Source organism: Paroedura picta, chromosome 2 (assembly GCF_049243985.1).
Source record: "Paroedura picta isolate Pp20150507F chromosome 2, Ppicta_v3.0, whole genome shotgun sequence".
NCBI lineage: Eukaryota > Metazoa > Chordata > Lepidosauria > Squamata > Gekkonidae > Paroedura > Paroedura picta.
In genome coordinates, this window is record NC_135370.1 from 161,221,849 (window position 1) to 161,235,583 (window position 13,735).

Below are 13,735 nucleotides of genomic sequence, written 5' to 3' on the forward strand. Positions count from 1 at the left end.
CGAAGAGTGGTTGCACTCGAAAGCTCACGCCTTAAATAAATCTTTGTTGGTCTTAAAGGTGTGCTGGACTCTGATTTGATTGTGCTACTTCAGACCAACAGGGCTACTCATTTGAATCTATCCGTAGAAAAGTCCTTATTCTACAAAGGCACCAGAATTTCATAAAAGATTTTCATGTAGAAATCCTTAGGTGATGGAAACAGGTGAGGATCTCACCCAGCATCAGCTAGTTGTGCAGGCTTTCCGTACTCTCTCAATCTAAATCTAAGTTTTGCAGCCATGACTGCCTGGGACTAGAAGTATTCAACATTGTTCTGCTGTTGCTTTGTACTTTCCATTTCAGGAGCAAGAAGAGGTTCTGCTTGACGGAACTGCAGATTGCGTCTTTGAAGAGCTGTGTTTAATGTGTCCAAACAAAAGCACCAGTAACTGTAGCATGAAGGAAAAAGCCAATTTCAATGAAGTTTGAGCATATTCAATTGCTGTCGCTCCAGGATCCCCTCTAGGGAACATGCAGGATTAGGTCTCACTCATATCACATATAGAAAAAGTCACCCAGAAAAGCTGCACTAGCATGTTTGGGGTTTCCAGGGAATATTTACTTCACTGCTGGGTTCATAACTTTTGCCATGAAGATAAAATGGTGCAGGGGCTCATTAGTAATCAGCATTAAGAATGGTCTGTTGCATTTGATGACTGGAGGAGTAAAAATTCTGCCAGAATAATATACAAATTCTAAAACAGTGACGGCGGCCGCCTCAGTGCCTCCCTCTTGAACATCCAGCTCTGCCTTGTGAACAGCCTGCAGGGGAAGAGCAAAATTTTGTTTTATACTTATGCAATATTTACATGATTTCCCTCTTTCTAGGAAATAGAAGATGATAATGGTGAATATGCATTCTTTCTACAGCTGTGAGGATGTGATAATCACCATTCCCTTTCGTGGAAATTCCAATTAATGAATTTATTAATTAATGAAGCCCTACAGGCTTCATAGCACTGTCTCAGGGGGACCACAACAAGGGGGTAGCCTGATTGCTCAAGGAGGGGCCCAGATCTTAATTGCCCTGGACAGAGCCAAAGAGCCAAAGCCCTGGTAGAACTGCTCCGTTTTACAGGGTCTGCAGAACTGGGACAGTTCCATCAGGGACTTAGCTCTCCTGGGGACTCTTTCCACCAGGTCAGGGCCAGGACTGAAATGGTCCTGGCCCTGGTCAAGACTAGGTGCATTTTCCTCAGGCCAGGGACCTCTAACAAATTAGGACCCGCAAAGTGGAGCACCTTGTGGGGGGCATATGAGGGGCATCTTTTAAAAGTAAAAGATATAGCCAATGTGGCTCCAAACAATTCCCATACTTACTTTGGAAACCCTTAGATTTCGATGTCCAGTAATTCCAGACAGATCAGCACGGTCATCAAAGACATCATTCATACCTTGTTTCTTCATTAAATCTTTGACATCATAGGATCCAGAAATGGAAAATTTTGGAAGATACAATTGAATTTCCCTATTTAATAGCAAACAAATGACAAACATATGTACGTTGGGGAGATAATGTTCAGTGGGGAAAATATTTCAATTGTCTGAGTTACATAGAATTAGGGGTAATTTAGATCTTTTATTTTAGAATCATGGTTTCTTTGTTTGCTTATTGATTTAATTTCTTTATGATGGCGAGTAAGAAATTAATAATAATAATAATAATAATAATAATAATAATAATAATAATAATAATAATAATAATAATAATAATAATATGCCAAGGTTGGCAGCCTTATTGAGTTGGAGCCTGGCAGAGGTGGTAGAGTCAAATCGTTGGAAAGGGTCAAAACGTTTTTCAGCAACCAGTAAGCTACGTGGGTTGGTTCCAAATGTCAACAAGACTGAATCTTCCAAAGAAAAGTGAAAAAAGATGCGTGGTCATGCAGGAAAAATGGTTAGAGAGTTTGGAGACGGTAAGCCAGCTTGTTGCAGTGGTTAAGAACTGTGGCTTCTGGGGAGAACTGAAGATGGCGCCATAAAAAAAAGCTGGACTTCTGTTCAGCTCTTAAGCCATGCCGAGGGTCAGGAGCTTCTGCACCTGGCTGACCTGAGCAGATACGCAAATCTGCTCACCGGTCGCCCCAGGAACCGGGAACGGCATCCTGAGGGTCCTACAGATCCGTGGGGAGATAGGAAGACCGACCTCTCTGGATTAATAGCGGCGTGTGCTCAAGGTCACGATGGCGTCTTTGTCGCAAACAACTTTACAAGCTTGAAACGACCAGCTGACCTTACATTCTTCCCAGACCATCATTTACCAGATCGACAGGAGCAGAAGCTGACAGAAGCTGGAATCTGCAACAGTAAGAATTGAAAGCTTTCTGGCTTTTCTCTCTTTTCTCCCACAAGCTCTTCCCTCCCCCCCCTCAACCAATTCACAAGCGAATTCCTTCTTTCGCCGAGTGAGAGACTCCCAGCTAATTATACCCATTAACCAAACAAAGAGAGTGCTTTGAAGATTTATTGGTGAAAGTTCAGTGGGGGAATTTGACTTGATACGGAGATCGACAAACTGATAATTTGGGATCGCTCGTGCTCCCGCGAGACCTCACGAGACTTTCTGTTTATAGTTTGTGACTGCCTAGAACTATGGAAGAATTAACTAAGGCACAGCTTTTCCATTTGTTATGCAAAGGAAACTCAGAGATACTGAAAGCAGTCAATAAGCTGGAAAAGGAAATTCGTGGGACTAAGGGGGAACTTTTGGATGGAGCCCAAGGTCCGGAGAGACCAGCTGATGACGTAGCTCAGCTAACAGTAAATCAAGTGAAACTTCAATGTCTGGAAGTTAATCAACTGGAGGGAGAGAGTGCCAGAGATGTAAAAACCCAAAGTACCTTTAAAGAACCTGGGAAAACAGATTCAAGGAAGGAAAGTACCGAAAACCTGGAAGTCTATTCAGAGCAGGAAATGACTTGGATCAGCAAAATAAAAAGAGTCTATTCAAAAGCGACAGCAACTAGGAAGCTATCAGGAGATATTTCTGTGCGACCAGAGGAAGAGATCCAGATTGACAAAGGGTTCAGAGCCCCCTCAAAGGCGATTACAAGCAAGAATCAAGTAAGAGATTTCTTTGGCCCTGACAGAAGGACAATCAGAAATACTCTACTATGGAAAAAAACACAATTTCATTTTCTGCGACCACCTGAAAGATGAGCTGAACAATGGAGTATTCTCCTGGCTTTCTGTGGGAAAAATAGCAGCAGTAACCTTTAGGACATGTCCAATATATGAAGGGAACTGACTTTATATCATTTAAGACAATAATAGAATATATCCTTATAATAGATTATACCCTCCTATGTATCAACAACTACTTTGTTAAGAAAGATGGTAATAACTCCTAGATCAGGATTAATATGCGATGGGAATTGAATATGTATGTTAATATGTATGCTAAAAGAGGATGACAAACCATATTTTATAGGCATTAACAAGACGACAGTAGTAATTCTTGGGTCAGGGCCAATTTATGAAGGAGACTGACCTAATATCATTTAAGATAATAACAGAATGTATTCCTATAACAGATCATACTCTCATATGTATTAACAATCACTTGGCTAAGAAAAATGGTAAAAACTTCTAGATTAGGAATAATATGTGATGGGAACTAAATATCTATGTTAAAAGAGATGGCAAACCATATCAACTGGTCGCTTTTTCTTTACAACTGCTCTGTAAATGCTTTATATAACAATAAACAATAAAATTATTATTAAAAAAAAAAAGAACTGTGGCTTCTAATTTGGAGAGCCTGGTTTGATTCCCTGCTCTTCCCCTACATGCAGCCAGCTGGGTGACCTTGGGCTCGCCACGGCACTGATAAAGCTGTTCTGACCGAGCAGTAATATCAGGGCTCTCTCAGCCTCATCTCCCTCATAGAGTGTCTGTTGTGGGTGGAGGAAAGCAGCATATAAGAAGAAACTCTTCTTCTAACTTGGTAAGCCGGGTTCGATTCTGCACTCTCCCACAGGCAGCCAGCTGGGTGACTTTGGGCTCTGGAAGAAACAACTCTTCTGCTGGCAGCATGTAGACTGGATGTCTGCCTTGTATGTTTATCTTTTGTGCAATTGTAGTGACTGCAGCCCCTTTTTTGCTGTTGAGAAGTTGCACAACTCTGACCGTTTACACACTGGAGATTTCATGCCGGGCTACAGGCTGGAGTTTTAGTCGTGGCAAGTTGCCCCACCTCTTCCTGCACCCACATGGGGAGCATTTGGGCTGGTGCACCTCATCCACCCTCGATTTGTGCTCCTGCATGGGAGCTGGGGCAGAGAAATTCCAAGTGCATAAACGGTCTATGTGTATTCACCCATGAGCTCACTGAGGCATCTGTCTCACTGAAGACATCAGCTGTCATAGATAGTGTAATATGATATTCCACTGCATGTAAAAATTAAATGCAGCAAATTCCCCAAATGGTGCCTGGACAATAGAGATCATTGGTATATCCAGTATCTTAGTAGTAAAGAGAATGGATATTTGTCCTGATTAGTATAAATTGCTATTAGGTAAAAAAAAAATCATGGTTATTGTACTGTGAAGGATCTTGAGTGGATTTAAAACAAATACTTTTAAAAAATCCTGTATGGATGTATAAATAATGCAGCAGCCATTCTAAAAATAACAGAACGTGAAAACTTACTCATGTTTCATAGCAGGTTCCCATTTGAGAAAAAGCTCTGTTGACAAGGCATCCTCCACAGCCTTCATTTTCCCTTGGTCCGGTAGTATAATCCAAGCTGAGTACTCTTCATTGTAAGGCACTCTGACCACCCAGTAATGAAGGAAATCATCATAGAGATAATCATAATAACCTTCACGGTACATCATGTTGACCTTCACCGTTGTGGTTGCATCAACAAAGAAATCTGTTTCCCTGGTCAATTCTGGGTCAAAAGGGTTTTTCCAGGGAGCTAAAGTGAAAAATAATAGATACATCGAGTAGGGTTAAAATGGATTCTCATGAATGCACCTTACTGCAAGATAGCTACATGCTTCATTGTAAGAGGACACAAGAAGAAGAAGAAGAAGAAGAAGAAGAAGAAGAAGAAGAAGAAGAAGAAGAAGAAGAGTTGGTTCTTATGTGCCGCTTTTCTCTACCCAAAGGAGTCTCAAAGCGGCTTATATTCACCTTCCCTTTCCTCTCCCCACAACAGACACCCTGTGAGGGAGGTGAGGCTGAGAGAGCCCTGATATTACTGCTCAGTCAGAACAGCTTTATCAGTGCTATGGGGAGCCCAAGGACACCCAGATGGCTGCATGTGGGGGAGTGCAGAATTGAACCTGCCCTAAAGGCAGGAGGCCATGAATTCTCAGGTCCAAGTAAAGTAGGCATCATGTAAGACAGCCGAGTAACAAAACATGAATTGGCAAAAGTACTTGTAAATGAAGCAACTCAACATGCAATCCAAAAGAAAGATTTATATCCTCTCAGACTGCTCAGTGATGCCTTCCTCAGTGGCCTGAGGATCATCAGAGGTCAATGGCTCTTCCACCAATGACACCTCCTGCCTTTTACCTGAGGAAGACTCTGTATTTCGAAGGAAGGCTGTGGAAGGAATTGATAGGACCCAAGCTGAAATGTCCTCCTGTAGAACTTAGCCATTCTGAACAACACAGCTAAATTTCATCACATTTCATCATTTTTACTCTGCAGCAAACCACCCCCTGCTCTAATTAAGAAGCATGGAAATTCAGGATGCCAATGCAGGTCATTCTCCCTCTTTTGGTTTCCTTTCTGCTGTAACAATTTCCTTACAGCTCTCATCCACATCATTTGCTTGGCATATAGACAGTTCATCTCTCTCCTGCCATCAATATATATTAGTAATTACTATTGTTTACCTTTGAAATAAACATAGTTTACAAGAACCATTAGAGTATTTGGATCTAGTCCCTGAACTGCTTCAGTGATTTTCCCATTAGTTTTGTTCTTTACGTGATTATTGATATCGTCTTCTGCTGCTGTGCTGTTCTTGAAATTTGTTGGAATGCCTTCAGCTTCGTAAAAGGTTATGACATCATTCTGAAATTTAGGCTGCAATGGCAATGTTTCTTCCATGAACAAGGCATTCCCGATATTCATCTGTGTGACATTATTGGGTTGGTTAAGCGTGTGGATTATTCGTTTAAATGCTCCATGGATCTCACTCTCTTCAATGTCTGATAGACTGAAACCAAGTCTATTGAAGATCTGGTGGTGGGTATCATTTTTAGCACCCAGGGTCAGCAGGGCAAAGGCCGTGGTGATGCTCAAGGGAGAGAAAAAAACATTTTTGGGAACTGGATCTGAAGTTATGAGATTGTACAATCTGAATAAAAAATCAGCATTTATCTTGGATATCTTTAGTCTAGTTGGTTCGGTTCCCTGGCCTTCTTCCAGAGGCTGTTGCTGAGGTTCAGGTGGGTTTGGCTCTCCATTGTGCTCCAGCTCCTCATGATGTCCTGGGACATGATGGCAATGGACTTGAAGACCAGTTAGGAGCAAGGAGAGGCAGAGGGTGAACTTCATTGGAATTGTTAGTGGCATGAGAAGGAGTAAATTTCAGTAAGCTGTATAATGCAAAGGAATTTGTGATTAGAAAACATCCACAATTTGTTAAAGGGTTTTATTATTTTAATTATCAAAATATGTGCTTGAAAGGTTGAGAAAAATAAAGTTATACCTATTGCAAAGCTTAAAAGAATAAAAGAAAGTTCCAGTCCACTGGCACATTTTAAGACCTACATAGTTTTATTCAAGTACAAGTACAAATCTTATATCTTTTTTTTTTAAACCTTTGTGCCTTAAAGTTTCCACTGGACTCGCTTTGTTCTGCTGCTTCAGACCAATGCAGCTACTCATTTGAAATCTAAAATAACAAAACTATTTTACAATATTGTTGGAGCTTATTTGAAGAGCATTGCCATCTTCCTTCATGCAGCTTTATTATTATTTTTGCTCAGAAGTTTAAACCTGATGAGCACAAGTTAGAATCCATTAAAATCTACTGTCATCTGCCATGTGGTTTGAATTGCACCACAGAAACTCAGCCCTACATTCAATGAAAGAAATGTTTCATATTCTTTGAACCTAGAAAAAACTGTTTGGGATAAGAATATCTTCTTGACTTTCTGGGTAACAGAACTTTCTGTATTCTACCTTGGCTAAACTATCGTATGGTAAAAATTGTGTTACATTGTCTCCTGGTTTACAGAATCTACAGAGTGGTAGAGATTTCTCTGTTACCTTGCTCTGAGATACTCTATCCCAAACTTTGATCCACATGTAATAAAACAGTCCAGTCAGTCTAACTAAGAAATAAATTAAATATTAAATGTAGATGAATCTAGCTGTTTGCTTTACACATCAGAGATGTTTCCAAGCATGCTAATGGAGTCTTAATGATTGTTATAGATCATGTTATTTCACTCCTACAGCAAGTGTATACATTTAACATTTATATAATCCTTAACACGCCCGCGGCGCGGGCGCCGCGGACTAAATAATTCGTTAAGCCCTCAGGCGGAGGGCTTTGTCCGTGATGAGGAAGGGGCCTGATTGGCCCCTTCCTCCTGACAGACCATCGGCCGGGCCAATTGGCAGGCGCGAAGCACCTGCCGATTGCCCCGGCCGATTCCTAGGCTGCTGAAGGAAGTAACTGCGAGCCGTGCGGAGCGCGGCTCGCAGTTGCTTCCTTGAGGGCGGCCTGACGCGTCGGGAGGCGCGAAGCGCCTCCGACGCGTCAGGCCGCCCTCAAGGTAGCCCTCGGCAGCCGCGCAGAGCGCGGCTGCCGAGGGCTTCCTGCCCGGCAGGCTCATGCTAACAGAGGCGCGAGCGAGAGAGGAGCCTCGTGGCCACTTCCAAGATTTCACACGCTTCCCTCTCTTGCCCAAGCGCCTGAGGCACAAACGCGGCGACAAGAAAGGAGCTGCGAAAATCTGCCAAGCCCCGTCTTCTACCTGGCCCGGCCGGCCCGCTCCGGGACTAAGCGGGGCTGCGTGAACCCCAGCCGAGCCCTCCCTTCCCCAGCAGCCCCAGGGCGCCCCATTGTGCACGTGCTTTCTCTCGCGCGCCCTCCTTCCTGCCCCCCCCTCCGCCGGCCGCACACGGCGGCCCCTCCCAGTGGCGGGTGCAGGTGGAGAGGCAGAGACTCGGGCTGAGCGGGACAGGACAGCGTGGCGGAGATGCGCTCGGCCACCCTGCGCCGCATTGGGGAGGCGTCTGGCTGCTCGGCCCCGGCTGGGGATCCGGGAGCGGCTCCGCGGGGTTTTGCTTCGGACCCGGTTCACCCCTCCACAGCGCGCGCGGCAGCTGGCGGCGGCTGCCTGTAACAAAGAACAGGCGGCGTGGAAGAGGAGAGCGGGACGGAGGGGAGGAGGAGCAGGCGGAGGCGCGGCCAGACCGGGGGATCCGCCGCGCCGCCCTGGCCCACCCCAGGTGCGGGACGAAGAGTCCCTGGCGGAGGGTCCCCAGCGGCGAGCAAGGGCGCCTCCTGGAAACGAGGCCGCGCCGCGCTGCCAGGCGGGGATTGGCATTACTTGCTTTTGGCATGTTCGCGCCCGGATCGAGGTTCCGATCTGAGCCGGAAGCGACGCGCCACCGGAAGTTTCTGTGGGGGTTTCGCTATGCAACTTGGGAGTCGTAGTTCCTGTGGCTCTGAAGGGGACAGGAAAGCCGTGGAGCTCTCGTGCATCTGGTTGCCATTCCCTGCCTCCTGAATGCCCCGGATTGGGCATGAGACAAGCAATAGTGCCGGGGAAGGAAAAACAAAACCTGGGAACTATATTTGCGCTACTCTGACGCTTTTATTAATCTTTTCCAGGCCAAAATAAGTCCGAAACATCCCTGAACCAAAAACAAATTAAACCTGGGATTCATTACAGACACTCAAGGACATTTTAGAAAAGAAAACGCTGCCACTTTTATTAACCCTTTTCAGGCCACAATGCCTCACAAACAGCCATAAAAAACAATTTTTCTGCAAAAACCAGTGGAGTGTTATCGAGTGGACACTCGATTACAATATATTATTTTAATTTTATTTATTATATTTTAGACTTCCATGCTGCCGCTCCTGTGGTCACCGCTTGTGGGGACATATAATATTTTAAAATATACAATAAAATGTTGACATATTAGAAATGAGAATGCAAAAAGCTCATGCTTTTATGTACTCTTTCCCAGCCAAAATACTTCTGGAACAGGCTGGATTGGGCATGAAAAAAACACACAACTCTCACATTTTTATTGACCTTTTCCCAGCAAAATGCCTTCAGAACACACTGGAATGGGCATTAAGCAAATGATAGTACCACAAAAAACAGTGGGATGCATTACAGACCTTTTAGAAATGAACAGGGTAAAATGTCACACCTTTATGCTCTAATTTTGTATATGTTATCTTGAAGAATGGGATGACTCTCTTTGTCTAACTTGGCTTTTTGAATCCTCATCCTCTTCCTGTACCCTTTGGAATCTTCGGTTAGAATACCATTTGTGCCCTGAAGGTGTTTTGTTAGAAAACTTCCAATTTCAGTTTGATTTTCTGTGTGGTCTGAAGGCTCAAACTGTCTTTTATGCCATGCCAAATTTCCTTTTCTGGAAAAGGATTAATTAGTAGGATGGCCAACTACTATGTGGTAGCTGGATATACCCATAAATTTCTTCTGATCTCTAGATGACAGAAATTAATTTCCCTGGAGAATGCCAGTTTTAGAGGATGGATATACTCTGCTAAGGCCCCTCACCTTCAAAAACTTCATGGTCCCCAAAGTCATCCCCATATCTTTAGGAATTTCTCAAACCAGAGCTGCCAGCCCTCCAAATAAAAGAGTGAAATTTCAGCTATTCCATTTTTAAAATATTGTTTTTGAGTGTCTATAATGCATTCCATTGGTTTCTTTGTAGAACTACTGTTCATTTAATGCGAAGCGCCCCGACGCATCAGGCCGCCGTCAAGGGAGCCCCTGGCAGCCGCGCGAAGCGCGGCTGCCAGGGGCTCCCTGCCCGGCGGGCTGATGCTGCGAGAGGCGCTTTGCGCCTCTCATAGCGTCAGCCCCCTGACACACGGAGCCCCGGCAGCTGCGCTCCGCACGGCTGCCGAGGCTCCGTCGTCTAGCGCCCGCTGCATTTAGCTGCAGCGGGCTTGATTACTAGTATAATATAAAACATACTAAATATCATCAGACAACCTAAGTAAGTAAAGCAAGTAAATCAAAACAAACCTCTAATAGTCATTCAGTAACAAGAATCAAGACAGATCTAAATTTTTATTCAGTCCATGTGGTACTAATGATTTTAATGTGAAGGCCAGTCTCGCTAATTCCTGCAGTAATATTTTGTACATTAGTTCTATCGGATTTGTTGGGCTTATATATTGAAATAAAACAACATATGTGAAATCGCTAACTGTGTCAGATGCTTCCTGAAAAAGTTTAACTGGAGGTGCTTCCTCAATTGCGTTGTGTATTCTAGAACAGGGGTAGTCAACCTGTGGTCCTCCAGATGTCCATGGACTACAATTCCCATGAGCCCCTACCAGTGTTTGCAGGCGGGGGCTCATGGGAATTGTAGTCCATGGACATCTGGAGGACCGCAGGTTGTCTACCCCTGTTCTAGAAGGTTGTTTAACCTTTAAGGAATGCTGGCATTATTCTATATAATGGAGCCCACATTTACATATTATTCAGTAGAGTGAATTATGTGAGTTACAATTACTAAACTGTTTAAGAATTAAAACAGCTCATTAAATTCCAGCTTACTTCTGGAATTTCTATTTTTTCAGTTCGTATAGTCAAAGAACAAATTCTGCAGTAGCCATATTTAAAACAACCCACTGTTTCTGAATGTTCAACATGTGGATTCAATGTCAGAGTGTGTAATTAAATCACCCTAATTGAAACTCACCTAACTCACCTAATACTGTCAATTTAATAATCTGTAATATGTAAGCAATAGAAATATCTCTAATGAGGCTGGAGTCTGTTTACAGTATGCCTTTTGTTCTCATTATTTTTGTTATCTTTAGCATAAAACTGGAGGGGTGAGTTTAAAAGTTATTGTTGAGATATACTTTTTAACAGAATGAAAACCGTGAGTTATTGAAACTTTTGAGAAAAAGAGAGGTTGAAACAGACATTTAAACCGAGGAGGTCCATCATCACATCTTTGACATTCAACCTTTATAAATTCAAAAATGTTATGTCTCTGTGTTTCTGCCTTCAAATCTACAAGGCCCAGAGATCTGAAAGAGATCCACCAAGGACTTTTTGTGTGTGCTGCTCAGACTGTGCAGAAGACCAGTTTACTTTGGTATCGTGATGCAAATCCTTTGTAAGACGAATATAATTCTGCACATGAATTCCTGTTCATTACTTTTTTCATGTTTATTCATACACTGATTTAGACCCTTGTTTTGTATACATCAGGGGACCTCAACCCCCGGTCTGCAGCCCGGTACCGGGCCGCAAAGGCCATGGTACTGGGCCGCCAGTGGCCGCACCTGCCTCCCCCCCCGCAGCGAGAGGGAGGGAAGAGGCAGGCACGGCCGCTGGCACGCCAGCGACGCAAACGCGCACGCGCGGAGCCGCCGCACATGCGTGTTTGTGCCCCTTGCTGGCAAAAATGCGCATGCGCGGCAGTTCCGCGCGTGCGCGTTAGCGCCACCTAGTGGCGAAAATGCATGTGTGCAGCGACTGCGCGTGCGTGTTTACATGAAGATGCGGCGGCCGGGCCGCCGGCTCTCTCTTACCCTCAGAGGCGGTCCCCGACTACAAGAAGGTTGGGGACCGCTGGTATACATTGTTCAATAGTTGTCTTTCCCCTTTTGATGTTATAGCTTTACAGCAATTTACTCTTGTGATTTAGATTTATGACATATTGCTATGGTTCCCTTTAATTTACTTAGTTAATCATCAAAGTATTTTGGAAAGTGCATGAATATGACTTGATTGAAATAGCAAATAATGAATATCATACTCACAGAGTCTTCCTGAAGAAATGTATCACAATCACCTATGATACTCCTTCCTTTTCCACTTATCTAGCATATTTATGTGGCCAGTGCCCTGTATTAACCATTAAGCTGAGCAAATATTGATTATGTGTGTTTTTTAAAACTCAACCTGTTTTTTCAGCTGAACCAACATGTTGGAGAGATGGTAAAAAAGGGTACAAGTACTACATGCAACTTGGAAAGCTAAGTATATGTAGAATAAAACAAAGCATGTTGTGTTTAATATGATCAATGGAAAAAGACTGAAACAGGACTCTATATTTTAAAATTTTGCTCATGACAACATACCTCACAATATACTGCCCAATAATGCTTCTATATAATAGATCCATTACGTATTCTGTGTGTTTTCTGAGGAAGCAGAAGGACTGGACAGGCAAGAAAGATCAACTCCCAATGGAAGAAACCCAGAGACGAGACTGCTTTTACCTTATGTGTTTGTATGTGTAAAGTACTATAAAATCAGATAGCTGAAATACAACTTTAATTAACAACACAATCTATTTACATTTTTTAAAATTAAAGGTAAAGGTATCCCCTGTGCAAGCACCGGGTCATGTCTGACCCTTGGGGTGATGCCCGCTGGCGTTTTCATGGCAGACTTAACACGGGATGGTTTGCCAGTGCGTTCCCCAGTCATTACCGCTTACCCTCCAGCAAGCTGGGTACTCATTTTACCGACCTTGGAAGGATGGAAGGCTGAGTCGATCTTGAGCTGGCTGCTGGGATCGAACTCCCAGCCTCATGGGCAGAGCTCTCAGACTGCACGTCTGCTGCCTTACCACTCTGCACCACAACAGTACAATAAAATATTCCCTACATCCTCTATTAGCCCTTCTCCTGCTCCCAGAAGCTTCCTTTCCTGCCATATCCCACCAATGCATCCCAATTTCCTTATACAGATTGCCTTCTCTAAGTAAAACCCACTCGTCAACATGGTACACTCAACCTTGTTCTATGGCCTCATGTTTAGTTTCTGTATGTTTATAATGCTTGGAAACCAGTACCCTGATGATACCTTAAGACACACCTAAAATTGTTCAAGCATGGAAGGGTGTTGCTTTGGTAGAACATATAACTCTATATCTAGAGTAAATGTCCTTGACTCAAGTGGGACAAATTCATGAGATCCAATTCTTTTTCATCTCAGAGACTGAATGCTATGGGTTCAAAAGTCATGTTGATTTTCTTAAATTAAGAACACCATCATTTCCAAAGTCAATATTATATCTGTAACTGCAAAAACATAGTCCTGAATAATAAACCCATTTTGCACTCATCATCTGTTTGGAGTCACGGTGATTTAATTGGTACAATCCTAAACAGGGATAAAACACAACACATTGAATGTTTAAAAACTGAAAGCAACTAAAAACTTTACAGGCTGATACATTCCTTCATTGGGAACTTAAATGTACGGGAGTTGCTGTCAAAATTTGTGGAGATGACGCCATAGATACTAGGTTGATGGGGATGTAAGTGCAATACACAGGTATTAGAAATAAAATTTTGGATTATTTTTTTGAGTCCTGCCCACCCTCATGGGGATTGTCTACAGGGGGTAGTTCCACCAGTTAAAATGACACCCAAACAGTCCTGTTGAACCTTCTGGAAAAATACTTGCTCTAGAGCTGGTAACAAAGATGTAGACTATTGTGGAAGGGAGAATGCAACTGACTGTCAAGAAGTG

The 13,735-nt window shown here is 43.4% G+C and overlaps 1 protein-coding gene across 1 annotated transcript in view; it reads right to left on the minus strand.

Moving 5' to 3' along the window:
• Positions 1-12,168, minus strand: part of LOC143828955 (uncharacterized) — a 29,679-nt gene extending 17,511 nt beyond the window's left edge. The window contains 5 exon segments of the mRNA XM_077319107.1: positions 602-802; positions 1,361-1,508; positions 4,692-4,962; positions 5,894-6,601; positions 12,013-12,168. Coding sequence (XP_077175222.1) covers positions 602-802; positions 1,361-1,508; positions 4,692-4,962; positions 5,894-6,578 — 1,305 coding nt within the window. The 5' untranslated portion in view covers positions 6,579-6,601; positions 12,013-12,168.
• Positions 12,169-13,735: the final 1,567 nt, after the last annotated feature.